We start from the raw sequence: 21,590 nt of genomic DNA on the forward strand, positions 1-21,590 counted from the left end.
CGTCAAACAACCGCAATTTTTCGCAATACAGTTAGACGAGAGTACTGATGTTGCGAATTGTTGCCAACTGCTAGGTTTCGTTCGCTATATAGAAAATGAAGCAATTAAAGAAGAGTTGCTGTTTTCTACAGAGTTAAAGACAACTTCAAAAGGAATTCATATAATGGCAGCCGTCTCTGAATTCTTTTCTAAAAATGAGTTATCATGGCAGAAACCGATAGGTGTATGCTCAGACGGCGCCCCATCAATGCTTGGATGTCGCTCAGGATTCGTGCAGATGGTCAGAGAAAAAAACCCTAGTGTTACTGCTATCCACTGTGTAATACACCGTCAAGCATTGGCAGCTAAGACACTTCCAAAGGAACTCAATGATGTCTTGAAATTGTGCATCAAAATCGTGAATCATATTACGAAGAGTGCGTCAACTTCCAGGTTATTTACGGCTCTTTGTGAAGACTTGGGAGCAGAGTATAAAACACTTTTATTTCAAACAGAAGTATGCTGGCTCTCAAAAGGAAATATGCTAGGAAGATTATTTGAACTTCGAGACGAAGTGATACAGTTTTTGGAAAATAACAAACTGAACTGTATGTGGAATTTAGAAAGCCCAGTGTTTATGTTGCATTGGCTTATCTGTCAGATATTTTCGAATCTTTAAACACATTGAATTTGAAATTACAAGGTGGAGAGTCAAACACAATTTTGCATCGGGATGCCATCCAAGCATTTACTGATAAGTTGTAACTATGTAAACATAAAATTTAGCCCGATTTCAAAACGATTTTAAGGATACTAATACTAAGAGTAAAATATCGAACCATTTGCAGCACCTCATTGATGAATTCGAACGATACTTCCCTAACAGTTGTGACGATAAAATTTACTATAGGTTAGCAACAGATCCATTTCACGTTGACGTGGATGTGTTGCCAGACAGACTGCAAGATGAAGTCTTAGAAATTAAAAATGATTCTGCAGCGAAGTATGACTTTGAGAAAATGGATAAGCCTTTATTTTGGGTGAAATATCTCATGGTGTATCCCAGCACAGCAGAACAAGCACTGAAACCGTATTTACCATTTTCAAGCACTCACTTGTGCGAAAGAGCATTTTCAGCAGTAGTGGCGATAAGAAATAAGCTTAGAAGCAAACTCAGTATTGCCAATGATTTTTACGTGGCGCAGTTTCTACTATTCAACCAAGAATTCAAAATCTTGTAAAAAATATGCAAGCTCATCCTTCACATTGATTTATTTGTTTGTTTCTTGCCATATGTGTGTGGAAATAATATTTTTATAATAAATACGTCACATTATAAGAGAACTTGTTATTTTCCTCCTAACTATCCTTACATGTAGGTAATACTGTAAAATTATAAAAAACTATTTCGAAGAAACAACATAAAATAAACATTGAGACTCTGCATGTGATACTTATGGATTCTAATGTTACGTGTGGTATGTTATTTCAACTAATAATAGTATTTCTTCTGGATGGAGACACAGCGAAACTTTATCCTAGATATGGCAAGCGAAGAGTAGTCCTAAAATTGTATACTGGTGAAGAAATGGTGTGCTGCAAGGGAATGTAATCAAGGCAAGGAAGTTGTTTTATTCATATTTTTTAAAGTTCTGTGTAGTATGCAAAATTATTTCGTAAAACTTATTTTTTATTTTTTGTCTGGTTCTGGGAACTGGGCCTTTGTCGCCGTTCGGTAACTGTCGTCGTTGACATAAATGCTAACCTTTGCGCAATGTCAATGGGGAACGCTATAGGCGTACAAATCAGTTATGTTCATTAACACCGTGACTGAGTGACTAGTTTTGATAATGAGTGAAAGTAATAAGCTACACTCAACTTAAAATAATGGTCCGCATCCACTAATCTGCAAAGGTAGCAAATATTTTTCCCTGTTTACCAAGGACTTTCTTTACTTTAGGAGGGGCTTATAATCACTAGACTAGACTGATGATGTAATAACTGCGACTCGATACATTAACAGCCCACCATGTTACATGACGTCACCATCACAAATTTTTCAATAGTTTCTTGATAATTAATAAAAAATCTCTATATTTTATTAGTGGGGGCACGGAAGTTTTCTTTTCGGCAGAAGGGGGGCGTGACAGACAAAAGTTTGTGAACCTCTGACTTAGTGATCCTTGTTGGGGATGACATACCAATGCCTTCCTCCAATATGAGAATTGACTAGCCCAACGAGTTACAGAGAGAGACATAGAGCTTAATGTCAAATGTGAATCCAAGAAGACAGTAAGCTTCAGTGCCAGAAGGGGAAAAATTGTAGGACCATATAAGGACTGATATCTGAACCTTTAGAATTGTTGTCATATACTTGCTCGCTGAGGTATCGACCCACGTGCATATAACATTAAATTCCTCTAAATTGTCCTGTTCCACATCATTATAATATGTTCTACAAATCTTTGGTGCTTGTAAAGGGGATGACAGGGTCTTTCATTCAGTAGTCTTTGTGACTACCCCATCTCAGTAAAACTTTCTCTTCATTTATTAGTAATATTTATGAGACTAGTGTCTTGGCAGCCCATCATACTAGTGTCATTTTATTACTGAAATGGATTGTGATAAAGTTCTTGGTATCAGATATTTGATTTACATTGGCACTTACCGTGATTTTCTGTGTTAAATTAAAAGGCCGCTAGTCATTGACTGGCATCCACAGGACTGAGGAAAGCGAAGGCATACAACTTCTAGCTGGAATCAGAAACAGTATATTACTGTTAACATTGTCACCATACCTGTCCCAGTGCATTTGATTACAATTTACTGTGCACAGTTGTCACAACTGCTTTCCATAATAATATGTTTATGGGTTGACATGCATGCAATCTCATTGCCGAGGCAATATTAGCTGGAACCAAGTTCTAAACAGGAAAACAGAATTGTAATGTTGTTGTCCCAATAGAACACTGATTGCATTATTTTCTACCTAAGGCATCATGTGATATCAATATTTGGTGAGGATCAAACAATTCTCCTGGTTGTGAATTTTGAATCTAGAGACATTATTTCTCCGTAAAGTAACTTTGTAGTTGCTGTGAAGGTCCTGAGTACTATCATGATATGAATAAAATACGCAGGCTCAAATGGATGGTATATGTAGGATGCAGTAATTATGTAGATATGATAAAACTCTCAAAAGATAAACTAGCTTGGAGAGCTACATCAAACAAGTCTTTGGATGATGAGAACAATCAGAGGGTGGTGTACAATGCACATTTTATTGTTTTGTATTTTTCGTTGCCTTATTGTGACTTGGTGTTTTTTCTTGCAGGTTATCTGCCGAAATTCTCAGCCCATCAGAAACATCCTGTCAGGAGCCCTCATCCTCAGACCAGACATTGCAGGTGTGTGTAGTGTCCAGTGTGTCAAAGAAAAAAAGACAGTGCAATGCAATGCATAGCATTGTATTGCATTGTACTGTATTGCATTGCATATTGATTTCATTACCTTGTGCAGTAATTGTTTCTTTGTGGGAACTGGTTGCATGTTATAAGATATATATGAAGATAGTGGTCCTTATCATTCACAAACATGTGTCACAAATAATGTTTTGTGTTTTCAGCTTGTGCATTTATGAAATTCCATTTGTGTGCACCTTTTCTTACCTGTCATTTTTTTTCTTGCTGCCTACAAGCATTGCTCTCAGCTCAAATGTTGGTGCTAAAGACTTGGAGAGCAGGCCATTTCAGATTAGATGAGTGAGTTGGAACTGTTCCTCCATAAGGGGAGAAACAAAAAGAAAAAAGAAAAAAAAAAACACTTGGCATTGATGGATACTACCGAATTAAGAGGATTCTTATTATGTACCCCTCAGGAGTTCCATGATTTGTGCGTACATTCGTGATGAGCATGGGGCTCTCAGGTATTGTTGTCTTTTTCTCCCTTTCCTTTGCAGCATTTCCCTTCTCCTTCCTCAGACAGTTTCTTCTCAGATTCTACTGACCCCAGTGTTAAGGCTCGATAGTGACATGGCTACTACTTGGAGTGCTCCCTTCGCTTCCTTATATCACCATTTTGGTAAATTAGTCGTAGTTCCTGCTTTTGGTTTTGATGCTCCCCTCCCCCCCACTCTTGACCCCCCCCCCCCCCCAAATTTAAAAAAAAAGTGTACATCAATTGGGGATGTGGTAGTACCATACGCATGCTGTGTGACAATCTCTTGCAAGTTTTCAGTATGTGGACATCTACTCCTGCCAAAAAGCCAGCATGGTAGCCAATCTGATGTGGGGCACTCAAGGAAGGACAGGAGCCACCTGGCAAGGCTTTGCTCGCACACTTGATGGCCAAGCTGTTACCTCACCATGTAAACCAAAGAGCTAACCTGAAGAGTAGAAGCCTATCATTTTGCGGCACTGGGATCCTGAGCAGTGACCGTCAAACCAGATGCACATCGTTGTGGTGGTGTGATGCCTGTGGGGACAGCTCTTGACTGGAGTTTGCAGATCTCTTGCAAATGAAGATAATTAAACTTATGCCAGACATTGGCCACATAGAAACAGCGTTCTCTGTGACTAGAACAAGAAAACTCTGTGCATAAACTTACAATCCATCAGCATTTCCTACTGTAGATATGCCTTAAGATAAGGCATATGCTAGGAAAGAAGGAATTACACAATTTACTCAATATTTGTCTTCACTAGGAGAGATTATGATTACTCCACAACAGCGAATTTTTGTGTGTGTGTGTGTGTGTGTGTGTGTGTGTGTGTGTGTGTGTGTGTGTTCGTGTGCGTGCGTTGTGGAGAATATTGAAGAAAAAGTTTTGTGATGTAGCTGTCCTGGAAAAAAAGCATCAAGGTAGGAAAGATCAGCATTACTATTACCACAACCAATAAACTTAATATTCTGCGGGGCATTATTTTTCACTGAGATCTAATACTTAAATCTGACACAGAATTCTGAGACAACCTGGAACACTGTGTTGTTCATTTTATAAGCTGCAAACAGAGTTGGCACAGGTGCCTTTTTAATATTTGTTTGAAGGAAACATCTTTATAGAAAAAAATCATTGTATATGTGTGATCTTACTTCCTAATATCCATGAGGAGGTTACAGTGTTTCCATTTTGGTCACTCTTAATCTTGCTGTACTTTTGAACCTGTCTGGAACTATAGCAGAACACCCAGTGATCACCATTGTCAACAGCTTTCGCTGTGCACAAACAGCCCAGCCCAGACCACCAATCAACAGTCACAAGTTTGTGGCATGTTTGAAAAGGGAAGTAAGATACAGAAAATTAACCATTTGATTACCAGGAAGACTGAAAAAAAGGAGGAATTCATTTAGTTGGTGTGATTGGAAATTTTGCGGAGGTACAGCTAATGCTGCCTGTTGTGTTGTTTTGGTCTTTAGTCCGAAGACTGGTTTGATGTAGCTCTCCATGGTAGTCTATCCTGTGCAGGCCTATTCATCTCAGCATAACTACCGCAATCTTTATGTGAACTTGCTTACTTTTTTCAAGCATTGGTCTCCCTCCACAGTTCTTACCCCAAACACTTCCTTCTTAGCAGAGTGACAATTTCTTGATGATGACTCAGGATGCATCCAATCAATCCATCCCTACTTTTAGTCAAGTTGTGCCATAAATTCCTTTTTTCAACAATTTAATTGTGTACCATCCCATTTGTTACTTGACCTATTTATATAATCTTCAGCATTCTTCTACAGGAGCACTTTTCAAGAGCTTCTATTCTCAACTGATTATTGCCCGTGTTGCACTTCCATACAAGGCTACACTCCAAATACCATCAGAAAAGGCTTCCTAATACTTAAGCTGGTAGACATTAATAAATTCCTCTCTTTCATAAACGTTCTTCTTGCTATTGCCAGTTCAAAATTTTATATTCTCTCTACCTTGGCCATCATCAGTTGTTTTACTGCCCAAATAACAACACTCATCTTCTGCTCTTAGTACCTCGTTTCATAATCTAATTCCCTTGGCATCACCTGATTTAATTTTATTACATTCCATTACTTGTATTATTCGTTTTATAACCTCTTTTCAAGGCACTACCCTTTCTGTTCAACTGATCCTCCAAGTCTTTTGTTGTCTCTGACATAATGACAGTGTCATTGGCAGACCTCAACTTCTAGTTTTCTCTATGAACTTTCATTCCCTTTCTGTATTTCTTCTGCTTGCTCAATGTTTGGATTGAATAACATCACTTCCTTCTCAACAGTGTCTTCCCTTTCATATTCTTCGACTTTCCCACTGCAGCTTGGTTTCTGTACAAATTGTATATAACCATTTGCTCCCTGTATCTTATCCCTGCTACCATCAAAAATGTTCCTGTGAACATTGTTAAAAGCTTTCCCTAAATATACAAATCCTATAAATGTAGATTTTTGACAACCTATTTTCTAGGATAACAATACCAGAGAAGGAAAGTTGACACTCACCATATAGCGGAGATGCTGAGTCGCAATAGGCACAACAAAAAGATTCACACAATTATAGCTTTCGGCCAGTGAGGCCTTTGTCAGCAGTAGAGAGAGAGAGAGAGAGAGAGAGAGAGAGAGACACACACACACTCACACACGTGTGCTTGCGTGTGTGTGTGTGTGTGTGTGTGTGTGTGTGTGTGTGTGTGTTTTTTTTACTGTGCATAACTCAACATTTCCACTATATGGTGAGTAGCGATCTATCCTTTTCATAATATTATTCCATCCTGAATTTTCCATTGTTGAACTGATACTTCGGTAGTACATACTAACATGTTAGTGCATGTGTGCAAGCACACACAGAGATCTGGGCAGTTCGTAAAAAACTGTGACTACTCATGGTGTAGGTCAACAATTGACCAGCCTTTGGACTCTGTCGACACCTAGTAGCAGTTCCCTTGACTCACAAATGGTATATAATAAAAGTGGTGATGCCACATAAGTGAGTGGTGCTTCTCAGAAAATCTACATCTACGTACATACTCCACTAGCACACCAAGTGGTGTGCGGCGGAGGGCACAATCCGCGCCAGTCATATTTCTATTCCCCCCCTCCCCTGTTCCACTCGCGGATTGCGTGAGGGGAAAAAAGACTGTCTGAACGCCTCAGTACAAGCCCTTATTTCCCTTATCTTTGAATGGTGATCATTGCGTGATTTGAAAGTTGGTGGTAATAATATGTGCTCTACATCCTCAGTGAAGATTGGATTTTGGAATTTAGTGAGTAGCTCCTTCCGTTTAGCACAGCGTGTATCTGCAAGTGTGTTCCACTTCGAACTTTCTATGAGATTTGTAACGCTCTCTGGATGGTTAAATGTACCAGACATGAATCTTGCCACTCTTCTTTGGGCCTTCTCAATCTCTTGAATCTACATCTACATTTATACTCCACAAGCCACCCAACGGGTTGTGGCGGAGGGCACTTCATGTGCCACTGTCATTACCTCCCTTTCCTGTTCCAGTCGCGTATGGTTCGCAGGAAGAACGATTGCCGGAAAGCCTCCGTGTGTGCTCGAATCTCTGTAATTTTACATTCGTGATCTACTCGGGAGGTATAAGTAGGGGGAAGCAATATATTTGATACCTCATCCAGAAATGCACCCTCTCGAAACTTGGACAGCAAGCTACACCGCGATGCAGAGCGCCTCTCCTGCCACTTGAGTTTGCTAAACATCTCTGTAACGCTACCACACTTACCAAATAACCCTGTGACGAAACACACCGCTCTTCTTTGGATCTTCTCTATCTCCTCCGTCAACCTGATGTGGTACAGATCTCACACTGATGAACAATAACTCAAGTATAGGTCGAACAAGTGTTTTATAAGCCACCTCCTTTGTTGATGGACTAAATTTTCTAAGGACTCTCCCAATGAATCTCAACCTGGTACCTGCCTTACCAACAATTAATTTTATATGATCATTCCACTTCAAATCGTTCCGCACGCATACTCCTAGATATTTTACAGAAGTAACTGCTACCAGTGTTTGTTCCACTATCATATAATCATACAATAAAGGATCTTTCTTTCTATGTATTCGCAATACATTACATTTGTCTATGTTAAGGGTCAGTTGCCACTCCCTGCACCAAGTGCCTATCCGCTGCAGATCTTCCTGCATTTCGCAACAATTTTCTAATGCTGCAACTTCTCTGTATACTACAGCATCATCCGCAAAAAGCCGCATGGAACTTCTGACACTATCTACTAGGTCATTTATATGTATTGTGAAAAGCAGTGGCCCCATAACACTCCCCTGTGGCACGCCAGAGGTTACTTTGACCTCTGTAGACGTCTCTCCATTGAGAACAACATGCTGTGTTCTGTTTGCTAAAAACTCTTCAATCCAGCCACACAGCTGGTCTGATATTCCGTAGGCTCTTACTTTGTTTATGAGGCGACAGTGCGGAACTGTATCGAACGCCTTCCGAAAGTCAAGGAAAGTAGCATCTACCTGGGAGTCTGTATCTAATATTTTCTGGGTCTCGTGAACAAATAAAACGAGTTGGGTCTCACACGATTGCTGTTTCCGGAATCCATGTTGATTCCTACAGATTCTGGGCTTCCAGAAACGACATCATACGCGAGCAAAAAACATGTTCTAAAATTCTACAACAGATCGTCGTCTGAGATATAGGTCTATAGTTTTGCGCATCTGCTCGACGACCCTTCTTGAAGACTGGGACTACCTGTGCTCTTTTCCAATCATTTGGAACCTTCCGTCCCTCTAGAGACTTGCGGTACACGGCTGTTAGAAGGGGGGCAAGTTCTTTTGCGTACTCTGTGCAGAATTGGATAGGTATCCCATCAGATCCAGTGGACTTTCCTCTGTTGAGTGATTCCAGTTGATTTTCTGTTCCTTGGACACTTATTTTGATGTCAGCCATTTTTTCATTTGTGCGAGGATTTAGAGAAGGAACTGCAGTGTGGTCTTCCTCTGTGAAACAGCTTTGGAAAAAGGTGTTTAGTATTTCAGCTTTACGTGTGTCATCCTCTGTTTCAGTGCTATCATCATCCCTGAGTGTCTGGATATGCTGTTTCGAGCCACTTACTGATTTAATGTAAGACCAGAACTTCCTAGGATTTTCTGTCAAGTCGGTACATAGAATTTTACTTTCGAATTTACTGAACGCTTCACGCATAGCCCTCCTTATGCTAACTTTGGCATCGTTAAGCTTCTGTTTGTCTGAGAGGTTTTGGCTGCATTTAAATTTGCAGTGAAGCTCTCTTTGCTTTCGCAGTAGTTTCCTAACTTTGTTGTTGAACCACAGTGGCTTTTTCCAGTCCCTCACAGTTTTACACAGCACATACCTGTTTAAAACGCATTTTACGATTGCCTTGAACCTTTTCCATAAACACTCAACATTGTCAGTGTCGGAACAGAAATTTTCGTTTTGATCTGTTAGGTAGTCTGAAATCTGCCTTCTATTACTCTTGCTAAACAGATAAACCTTCCTCCCTTTTTTTATATTCCTATTAACTTCCATATTCAGGGATGCTACAACGGCCTTTTGATCACTGATTCCCTGTTCTGCGCTTCTTGTTCTGTTCGGTTCTGTTTGTTATCAGTAGGTCCAAGATGTTATCTCCACGAATCGGTTCTCTGTTTAATTGCTCGAGGTAATTTTCGGATAGTGCACTCAGTGTAATGTTGCTCAAAGCTCTGTCCCTACCACCCGTCCTAAACATCTGAGTGTCCCAGTCTATATCTGGTAAATTGAAATCTCCACCTAAGACTATAACATGCTGAGAAAATTTATGTGAAATGTATTCCAGATTTTCTCTCAGTTGTTCTGCCACTAATGCTGCTGAGTCGGGAGGTCTGTAAAAGGAGCCAATTATTAACCTAGCTCGGTTGTTGAGTGTAACCTCCACCTATAATAATTCACAGGAACTATCCACTTCTACTTCACTACAGGATAAACTACTACTAACAGTGACAAACACGCTACCACCGGTTCCATGCAATCGATCCTTTCTAAACACCGTCTGTGCCTTTGTAAAAATTTCGGCAGAATTTATCTCTGGCTTCAGCCAGCTTTCTGTACCTATAACGATTTCAGCTTCGGTGATTTCTATCAGCGCTTGATGTGCCGGTACTTTACCAATGCATCTTCAACAGTTTACAATTACAACACCGATTGCTGCTTGGTCCCCGCATGTCCTGACTTTGTCCCGCACCCTTTGAGGCTGTTGCCCTTTCTGTAGTTGCCCGAGGCCATCTAACCTAAAAAGCCACCCAGTCCACGCCACACAACCCATGCTACCCTTGTAGCCACCTGCTGTGTGTAGTGGACTCCTGACCTATCCAGCGGAACCCGAAACCCCACCACCCTATGGCGCAAGTCGAGGAATCTGCAGCCCACACGGTTGCAGAACCATCTCAGCCTCTGATTCAGACCCTCCACTCGGCTCTGTACCAAAGGTCTACAGTCAGTCCTGTCAATGATGCTGCAGATGGTGAGCTCTGCTTTCATCCTGCTAGCGAGACTGGCAGTCTTCACCAAATCAGATAGCCGCTGGAAGCCAGAGAGGATTTCCTCCGATCCATAGCGGCACACATCATTGGTGCCAACATGAGCGGCCACCTGCAGATGGGTGCACCCTGTACCCTCCATGGATCTGGAAGGACCCTTTCCACATCTGGAATGACTCCCCTCGGTATGCACACGGAGTGCGCATTGGTTTTCTTCCCCTCTCTTGCTGTCATATTCCTAAGGGGCCCCATTATGCGCCTGCGTTGGAGCTCCCAACTATCAGTAAGCTCACCCTCTGCGACTGCCCGGATCTTGTAGACTGAAGGGCAGCCTCTGGAACAGGAGAAGCAGCCATGTCCGACTGAAGATCAGTATCAGCCGGAGACAGAGCCTGAAACCGGTTCGTCAGACAAACTGGAGAGACCTTCCGTTCAGCCCTCCGGAATATTTTTCGCCCCTGCCACACCTCGAGACAACCTTCCACTCTACCACGGGTGAGGGGTCAGCCTCAATGTGGGCAGTATCCCGGGCAGACACAGCCGTAGTCCGATCGGGGGATGCATGGGACGAGCTGGCCATCCCCGACAAACCCCCATCCAGACCCCCACAGTGATGCCCATTGGCAACAGCCTCAAGCTGTGTGACCGAAGCCAACACTGCCTGAAGCTGGGAGCGAAGGGATGCCAACTCAGCCCGCATCCGAACACAGCAGTTGCAGTCCCCATCCCTGCTAAAAACTGTTGTGCAAAGAATGTCTGAACTAATCTACAGAGAGCACAAACAATTTGACACAAAATTTAAAAGGTTATTAAAATACAAGATTACATAGCAAATGCAGTAATGCTGCTACTTGCGCACTGCTGACACACTGCTCGGCGGCGGAAGGAGAGTATGCGATTTTACACTATTCAGGTACTAAAACGCGATGCTACAGCTCCCAAATACTATAATACGCCCGAAATTTATGAATTAAACAATGCAAGTACCTAAAAACATGCAAAGAAATTAAGAATTAAACTATGTAACAAATAAGTGAGCTAAGAGTATACGACTTGCTGCTGGCAGCTGCTTATCCAATGGCGGCAGGGAGCACAGACCCAACTGGTAAGGGTCCCAAACAGACGAACAGTACCCTAAGACTGGACGAACTAACGTATTTTAAGCAATTTCCTCTGTTGAAGGACAGTGTCACTTCAGGATTCTACCAGTTAACTGCAACCTAGAGTTCGTCTTGCCCATTACTTGTGTAATATTATCATTCCGTTTGAGATCATTTTGAATAGTCGCACCCAGATACTTGACGGATGTTACTGCTTCCAAAGACAGGGCATTTATTTTGTACTCGTACATTAATGGGGATTTTCACCTTGTTATATGCAGGAGGTTACACTTACCAATATTGAGAGATAACTGCCAGTCATTACACCACACATTTATTTTCTGCAAATCCTCATTGACTTGTTCACAACTTTAGTGTGATACTACTTTTCTGTAGACTACAGCATCATCAGCATACAGTCTAATGCCGCTGTCAGTACCATGAACCAGACCGTTTATGTAAATCGTAAAAATCAGCAGACCTATTACACTGCCCTGGGGCACACCTGAAGTTACGCTTGTTTCTGTTGAAGTCATCCCGTTCAGGACGACATGCTGCTCTCTGTCTGTTAGAAAACTTTCTGTCCAACCGCATATGTCATCGGATAGACCTTAAGCGTGCTCTTCTTGGACCAAGCGACAGTGCGGAACTGAGTCGAACGCCTTTCGAAAGTCAAGAAATACGGCATCAACCTGGGAGCCAGTATCTAGGACCTGTTGTATATCATTCATAAAGAGGGCCTGCTATGTCTTGCATGACCGCTGTTTCCTAAAACTGTGCTGGTTTCTGCAGATGAGTTTCTCGGAGTCTAGAAAGGTCATTATGTCTGAACACAAAATATGTTCCAGGATTCTACAACAAATCGATGTCTGTGAAATTGGCCGGTAATTATGTCCATCAGATTTTCTACCCTTTTGTAGATTACTATAACCTGGGCCTTCTCCCAGTCCTGTGGAACTTTCCACTGTTCCAGTGATCTCTAATAGGTGATGGATAAGAATGGTGCTATATTTGTAGCATAGCCAACATATAATCTTACGGGGATACCGTCTGGGCGAGATGGCGTCCTGGCATCTTCAGGATCTTAACTGTTTTACAATCCCAGATACACTAAACGCTATGTCAGCCATCCTTGCATTTGTTCGATAATTGAAAGGGGGAATGGTGCTGCAGTCCTCTACCATAAATGAGTTTTTGAAAGTTAGGTTTAGAATTTGTTTTCTGTTTATCATCATCCGTCACATTACCCATACTGTCAGCAAGAGAAGGTATTGAATTATTTGTAGTGTTCATAGATTTTATGTACGACCAAAATTTTTTTGAGGTTATTTTTAGATTCTGCAGATAAAGTATTGCTTTCAAATTCGCTAAAAGAATCTCTCATTGACCTTTTGACAGCTGCTTTCATTTCCATAATTTCTGTTTGTCAGCAGATCATTGAACACTTTTAAAACAACTTTGTAATATTCTCTGCTTTCTCAGCAACTTCCTAATATGTTTGTTGTACCAAGGTGGATCCTTTCCCTCTATATTTTTGCTAAGCATGTACTTCTCTAGCACGTGGTGGACAATACCTTTAAATTCCGACCAAAGATGCTCAGTATCTTTGTGTCCCGTGGTGAATGTTTGGAGCTGACTATGAAGATATTCATTAATGACCCACTACGAAGATATTAATCAATGATTTGCTTTCCCTAACAAGAGTACTCTATGCTGTTTTTTACAACTTCCACTGACATAGAAGCCACAATGACATTATGGTCGCTAATACCTTCTTCTAGATTTACTTCCTCAAAAAGATCAGGTCTGTTCGTCGCCAAGATATCTAATAAGTCCCCATCTTAAGTTGGTTTTCTAACCAGTTATTCAAGGTTGTATGTTGAGAGTGCTCCTAGAATAACTTCACACGAGTCTTTGCTTCTGCCCCCTGTGATAAACATGTAATTTTCCCAGTCAATGGATGCCAGATTAAAGTCTCCACCTATAACTAATGGATAATTTGGACAGTTATTTCCTATGTACTCAAGACTTTCCCTGTAACGTTCTGCGACGTTTGTTGCGGATGCTGGTGGTCTATAAAAACATCCTAATACAATAGTCAATCCTTGCCTTATTGACAGCTTTATACAGACTATTCTACAGTCCGACCCAGTATCGATGTCAACAGCTTTTAACTGCAATGAACACACCACCTCCCATAGCATCTGCCCTATCCTTCCTAAACATTGTCCATTCTGAGTTCAAAGTTTGGATCTTGCTACAGACACTTCGGCAATTTACTAACACGAGATTTAGCATATTTCAATTCTTTGGAATGACCTGTTTAGGTGATCTAAAAATTTTTACAGTTGGCACACTCACATCAGTGTCATGAACTCGTAATTTTTCAGGCCAACAGTTTGTTTCCTGTGGGAGGAACGTAATCTAAAAAACCCCCATCTACAAATGCTATTAAAAATTTCTCATCCTATCACATTTTCTAGTTAGTTGCTACAGCCCTTAGTAATAAACATGTACAAGAAAACAGGGTTCTGCAGTGTTCAGTCTTGTGTTCTACCCTTTTTGAAATTGGCATAGACGGAACTGCCACCATAACATGACCAAATGTATTGGCAGCCTTGTTGGTTACTTCTGCCTGTACTGTACTTCTATGTCACAGAACATCACCTTCACATGCCCATTCAGAAGACATGCTTGGGGCCCAAAATCATGGGTATAATTGTATATCTATGAAATCCAGGATCATGCACTTCCCCACCCTGAATTATATATGAATAACCAATGACTGGAAGTGATAAACAACTTTTACTTTTTGGACTATTATTCAACCAAAAGTGGATGCAGTTACGGCATATAAAACAGCTCAAAAAAACTTGTATGTGGGTATTAAACTCCCCTTGCTTTCTCAGAAAGACGTCTTGGGTAGATTGAAGGTTCTAGTCAAATTTTACTAGTTATTGATTTTAACCCAATTTAACTATGGATATATTTCTTGAGAGTTAGCACTACCATCTGTGCTAAGCTTAAATATACTCTGTGTGCAACAATGGATTCTGCCATGCTATTGGAGCATTCAATGCAAGCCCTGATGATAGACTCCTAGTTGAATCGGGTATTACACCATGAGAGACATGGTGCGATCAACTTTTAATTAGACAGTTAACATTTGATGTATACCAAAACTTCCCTATTTTTACACCAGAACCTTAACAACTGCATCCTTATGAATTGATTGGGAACAGAATAGCAGAGATTTGACTAAAAGACATTCACCAGGAACACTCTTTCTCTGAGACAACTCGCCTGCCTCTGCCTCACAGTTGTAAACCCCCCCCCCCCCCCCCCACACACACACACACAATGGTATATTCAACAACATGCAGCAGGAGTGGCCCTCCACTGTACCATCAGGAATCACACAGACCCTAATATTCATCACTGTAGGTTCTATTTGGTCCTAAAAGACTACACACTGTCTTTTTGTTTTACATATACTAATGACTCCAACAATGAGAAAATCAGCTGTCCATTTGTTAACAGAAATCCGTATGAACAACTCTTCTTTCCCACTCTGTACAGTATCTACTGATGGAATTAGTAGCAGTACGCAAAACTCACAGGCGTAGAACCTCGGCTTGCCAGAAATATGGTGTGTGGGATGGTTCCCTCATTACTTTTAAGGTTATTGAAAATCAGTGAACCCATTCTTTGGTGTCAGCCATTTACAAACTTTTATAAAATCTCCACAACACAGGAATCTCCATGGTATTTTTTCGGATGCTGAACCACATAGTGATCTCAGGCAGTGAACGTACCAAGACATTAGCTAAGAAAGTCTCAATAAAAAATTGCAGAAGCTGGCCTGTAGGCGTGTGTCAGGTGCAGTATCTTAGGAAAAGGAAAGAAAAGTGAATGATCAACATCCAGTCTTCAAACTCTGAACCATAGAAGTCTCCACTAGAAAGTGGAGAATATCATTTTGTCCTTCTCAAAGAGAAGCTACAGTCTCACGTCACATCAATATTGGCCGTACTTATCTCACAGAGACTACATACTACAGCAAGTGAACTCTCTCTGTGCATCTGTGTAGCAACCTTGTCAGTCTGCCACATCCTTGAAGCATGTCCACACTCAGTTGGCGTGCAGTGATGATGATGTCTTGACAAGTCATTACCACAGATCGTAGTGATGATGAAATAAAACCAGTCTCTGTTTTAATCTTCCTACAGTAAAGTAGGTAGTACTACTAGTTTTAAAGTAGTCATTTTAGTAGTTGACTTGTGGAGTGGAGTTGGGGAGCAGATGCTGTAGTATCTGAGGGTGGATCAGGTTCCCTGCCTAGCCCGAGTATCAGTATAGACAGGCATCACAGGTATTTGGGCTCCAGGCAACAGCTGTGGCCCGCACGCTGCACCAGTTGCCATGGCAAGCACGTAAGTGGCGCTGCACTCTAGCAAGTGTTTACCAATATACAACCACACTCTGGACTTGGGCTGGTTATTAATTCACATAGTGACCTCCACTGTCAGTTACTAAAAAATTGTTGTTTCATTCTACTGGTCTCCTTGTTACCATTAGTGTGGGTGATCATAAACTGTGTTTCTACCTATACAGAGCCGGGTAGAAAAGAAACCACGTGCTATTCCTTTTGTCCCTCTACATGCATCTCTTCTCCCTGCCTGCACAGATGTAACTCAATATCTTACCTCCCTGTTTGTTTGAAACCTGTCTACATGGTATGTGCCCTTATCACCCATACTGCTTTGAATGACTTCCGTTTTTTGTGGGAGTCTCTCCTGGTATCTTGTGGTGAGGGGAGTGAATTATGGGGTAAACCTTCTGCCCCTGCCCTTATTCTTGGGGAACCTTCCCCCTACTGCTCTCCCTTTAACTGTGCACATTCTATATTACTCTTCTATTGGCCCATTGACATCGGGACTCATCGATTACAACACTGCTGATTCCCTTGAAAACGCCATTCGTCATCATTGCAGTAGGGAATAATTTGACTTTTGTTGTTCCTACTCTTGAGTTTAAGGATACACAGTGTGAATAATATTGGTGTTTAATGGTACACGATGTGTCTATAGTTATTGTGAGTGTTACTGTTGATGCCGTGGATTGATTTGAATTTGGGAAATTATGTGCAGTTGCAGATTTAGTTCAATTAGATGGAAATGGTGTAGAAAGAAGTTTGTTCATTCATACAGCCAGCAATATTTGATTTTGCTTAAAAATAATATGTGAAATGGTAGTAAATTAATAGTAAATAAAAGAGAACTGGAGGTGGAAGAGGAAAGGAATAAAAATGAATATATAGAAAATCCCCCCCCCCCCCCCCCCCCCATGAACCATGGACCTTGCCGTTGGTGGGGAGGCTTGCGTACCTCAATGATACAGATCGCCGTACCGTAGGTACAACCACAACGGAGGGTTATCTGTTGAGAGGCCAGACAAACGTGTGGTTCCTGAAGAGGGGCAGCAGCCTTTTCAGTAGTTGCAGGGGCAACAGTCTGGGTGATTGACTGGTCTGGCCTTGTAACAATAACCAAAACGGCCTTGTTGTGCTGGTACTGCAAACGGCTGAAAGCAAGGGGAAACTACAGCCGTAATTTTTCCCGAGGGCATGCAGCTTTACTGTATGATTAAATGATGATGGCATCCTCTTGGGTAAAATATTCCGGGGGTAAAATAGTCCCCCATTCGGATCTCCGGCAGGGACTACTCAAGAGGATGTCATTATCAGGAGAAAGAAAACTGGCATTCTACGGTTCGGAGCGTGGAATGTCAGATCCCTTAATCGGGCAGGTAGGTTAGAAAATTCAGAAAGGGAAATGGATAGGTTAAAGTTAGATATAGTGGGAATTAGTGAAGTTCGGTGGCAGGAGGAACAAGACTTCTGGTCAGGTGACTACAGTGTTATAAATACAAAATCAAATAGGGGTAATGCAGGAGTAGGTTTAATAATGAATAATAAAATAGGAGTGCGGGTAAGCTATTACAAACAGCATAGTGAACGCGTTATTGTGGCCAAGATGGACACAAAGCCTACAGCTACTACAGTAGTACAAGTTTATAGGCCAACTAGCTCTGCAGATGACGAAGAAATTAAAGAAATGTATGATGAAATAAAAGAAATTATTCAGATAGTGAAGGGTGACGAAAATTTAATAGTCATGGGTGACTGGAATTCGGTAGTAGGAAAAGGGAGAGAAGGGAACGTAGTAGGTGAATATGGATTGGGCCTAAGAAATGAAAGAGGAAGCCGCCTGGTAGAATTTTGCACAGAGCACAACTTAATCATAGCTAACACTTGGTTCAAGAATCATAAAAGAAGGCTGTATACATGGAAGAAGCCTGGAGATACAGACAGGTTTCAGATAGACTATATAATGGTAAGACAGACATTTAGGAACCATGTTTTAAATTGTAAGACATTTCCAGGAGCAGATGTGGACTCTGACCACAATCTATTAGTTATGAACTGTAGATTAAAACTGAAGAAACTTCAAAAAGGTGGGAATTTAAGGAGGTGGGACCTGGATAAACTGACTAAACCAGAGGTTGTACAGAGTTTCAGGGAGAGTACAATGGAAAAATTGACAGGAATGGGTGAAAGAAATGCAGTAGAAGAAGAATGGGTAGCTTTGAGGGATGAAGTAGTGAAGGCAGCAGAGGATCAAGTAGGCAAAATGACAAGGGCTAGTAGAAATCCTTGGGTAACAGAAGAAATATTGAATTTAACTGATGAAAGGAGAAAATATAAAAATGCAATAAATGAAGCAGGCAAAAAGAATACAAACGTCTCAAAAATGAGATCAACAGGAAGTGCAAAATTGCTAAGCAGGGATGGCTAGAGGACAAATGTAAGGATGTAGAGGCTTACCTCACTAGAGGTAAGATAGATACTGCCTACAGGAAAATTAAAGAGACCTTTGGAGAAAAGAGAACAACTTGTATGAATATCAAGAGTTCAGATGGAAACCCAGTTCTAAGCAAAGAAGGGAAAGCAGAAAGGTGGAAGGAGTATATAGAGGGTCTATACAAGGGCGATGTACTTGAGGACAATATTATGGAAATGGGAGAGGATGTAGATGAAGATGAAATGGGGGATATGATATTGCGTGAAAAGTTTGACAGAGCACTGAAAGACCTGAGTCGGAACAAGACCCTCGGAGTAGACAACATTCCATTGGAACTACTGACAGCCTTGGGGGAGCCAGTCCTGTCAAAACTCTACCATCTGGTGAGCAAGATGTATGAAACAGGCGAAATACCCTCAGACAACTTGAGTAGAAAAAGGGATCGGTTCGTAGGATATGGTCTGAGGCATGAAGGGATCACCAATTTAGTATTGGAGGGCAGCGTGGAGGGTAAAAATCGTAGAGGGAGACCAAGAAATGAATACACTAAGCAGATTCAGAAGGATGTAGGTTGCAGTAGGTACTGGGAGATGAAGAAGCTTGCACTGGATAGAGTAGCATGGAGAGCTGCATCAAACCAGTCTTAAGACTGAAGACCAGGACAACAACAACAGATTTACTTACATTTGAATACATGAGTTGGCGATTATTAGTTTTCAAACAAATCCTTTGTACAAAGAGTTTTTGATGACTTTAAAGTTTAATAATTATTCAATTGAAGTATTATTATATGAAGCAATATGTACAATAATTACATTTAAATGTCCATTAGGTTTTTTTTATGATAAAGCATTGAAACTGCTTCATGTTTTGAAGATTTCCTTTTGGGATCTTATATGATCTGCTGAACTACTGAGAGCCTACCTCTGGAGGAACTTTTACACATGGAAGATGGGAGGTGGAACTGGACATTTGTCTTCTTTTTGAGGCCAAAAGAAAGTTTCTGCTGGTCTGTGAGGGTGCATAAAAAGAATGTCATAGTCCCCTTCTTCTTCATTGAAATGCAGAACCATTCCTATCTACCAGTTTTTCTCATAAACACATGCAATGAAAGAATGTAGGTTATATTTAATAGTTGGGATAGTCATAGAAATATTTTGGTTCAACAAAATTTTCAAGTCTGAACTCACTCGTTTGGCTGTAATTTCTTTGCAAGAAGCTGGTTTAAAATAATGGAAACTTCTTGTACCCAGTATTGTTTGATCCATTTGAAATCTAATTTCAAGCATGGTTCTTTTAGTTTCAATTTCTTCTTCCTTTAAAAAAATATATTTTTGAGAATAAACTTTTGCAAAAATTGTACATTTGTTCAGCATTTATTATCTGCTCTCTTTGCCTACCGTTCTGCAAGGTTTTTTGGTAACAGTTCTCTTGACTGTGCCCTCGATCCCATCACATGTTGTTTTATAATGACTCGTAGCATGAAATGGGCAGTTTGCATTTAATTTAAAAGTTTTATAATGAAAACATAAATTTATCATGCTTTTAAAGTTGTACTGAGCACTGCAACCATCTGTAGTATACTCAATTTGGTCAATGCCAGGAAAGTTTTGTTTTATGAAATTTGTGTTTTTTTTTCTTGTACTGAATAAACAAATGGTACATCATGCTTTAGATCATCTGAAATGAAGTGCAGTGATGTTTCTGTTATGGTGAAATCGTCATTTTTAGAAAAAAATCACTGCTGGGTGAACTAAGCAGCTCGAGTGGCCCCAGTGGTAGGATTGCACTTCATTTTGCAGAATGAAGTTATAGTTTCCTGCAAAATCCATAAGAACTAAAACATCATTAAATGCTAGATTTTCTTTTCTCTGTTTCACGTGAGAGTTTTGAGTTTTTGTGATTTAAGAGTGAGATATCAGAGACTCAATTTTTTTATAGTAAAATCAATAAACTCCTTCCAAGGTTGATTATAAAGTCATTCTGCAATCACTTGACACCCACTGTGAAAATTTAATGTCTTCATCTTCATCTTCATTGTAGTCTTCTAGCATTTCTCTTAGATGTAGGTGCAGTGATTCACTTGTTTCTGGGCACACATCACGTAATCTTAACATACAGTCCTTGTTTTGTCTATCACAAACCAATTTGTCCATCATAGTGTGTACTGATTCTTTATCATGTTGGTTCAGAGCATTTGCTAAAAGCTCAATACTTTGGTGGTGCAAACACACACACACACACACACACACACACACACACACACACACACACACACAGTGAGTTCCAGGTGAACCAGCAAACACACACCATTTCGGTCTCAAGGAGCAAAATTTGGAAAATCCAAATTTAATGTTTGGGCATTTTTCTTTAAATGCAATAAATAATTCCTCTAAGTTGCATAAAAGAATTCTTTTCTGCTTGTAAGTATTTATTATACTAACTTTATCTTTAGCACCTGGCAACATGTAAAAAAATTCATCATCTTCATAAAACAGTTGGACGATGTCTGTTGTTTCTTGGGGATGGGTTCTGCCATGTTTGGGTTCTGTCAAAGCCAAAATACATTTCTCATTGCAAGCGCTCTGTCATTTTGCACTAAATATTCTGATATATTACATTTTTTCACTGTTTTCCTGTGAGCGCAAGACTTTGGAGTGATTGCTGATCTCTGTATTTTTTCCCATTTGGTTAAGTTTGTCTTGAGTCTCTCCTTTATGGCATCCACTTAATGGTCAAGATACTCAGATTTTGTCTTCAATTCATTACCTTGAGTTGTACTGTCAGATTAACTTGTTTGGATATTAAGTGTGGTTTTCCAATATTTCATTACTATGTTTAGGAACTGTATCAATTTAGGATCTACTTTGTATATTTCCAATATTTGTAGTAACCATGAGTGGGGTACACTATCAAAAGCTTTTTGGTAATCAATGTATGCGTAGTGTAGCGACCTTTGTTTAGTTTTAGCTTGATATATCACCTCTGCATCTATTATCAGTTGCTCTTTACATCCTCGTGCTCCTTTGCAACAGCCTTTTTGTTTTTCATTTATAATTTTGTTCTGTGTTGTATGTGTCATTAATTTCTGTGTAATGACTAAAGTTAATATTTTGTATATTGTTGGTAGGCATGTTATGGGGCTATATTAAGCTGGGTTTGCTGTGT

The 21,590-nt window shown here is 40.5% G+C and overlaps 1 protein-coding gene across 1 annotated transcript in view; it reads left to right on the forward strand.

Moving 5' to 3' along the window:
• Window positions 1-21,590, forward strand: part of LOC126412898 (E3 ubiquitin-protein ligase SH3RF1) — a 236,679-nt gene that overhangs the window by 26,393 nt on the left and 188,696 nt on the right. Inside the window, exon 7 of the mRNA XM_050082789.1 lies at window positions 3,314-3,386. Coding sequence (XP_049938746.1) covers window positions 3,314-3,386 — 73 coding nt within the window. The remainder of the gene's footprint in view (window positions 1-3,313; window positions 3,387-21,590) is intronic.

Source organism: Schistocerca serialis, chromosome 7, assembly GCF_023864345.2.
Source record: "Schistocerca serialis cubense isolate TAMUIC-IGC-003099 chromosome 7, iqSchSeri2.2, whole genome shotgun sequence".
Taxonomy (NCBI): Eukaryota; Metazoa; Arthropoda; class Insecta; order Orthoptera; family Acrididae; genus Schistocerca; species Schistocerca serialis.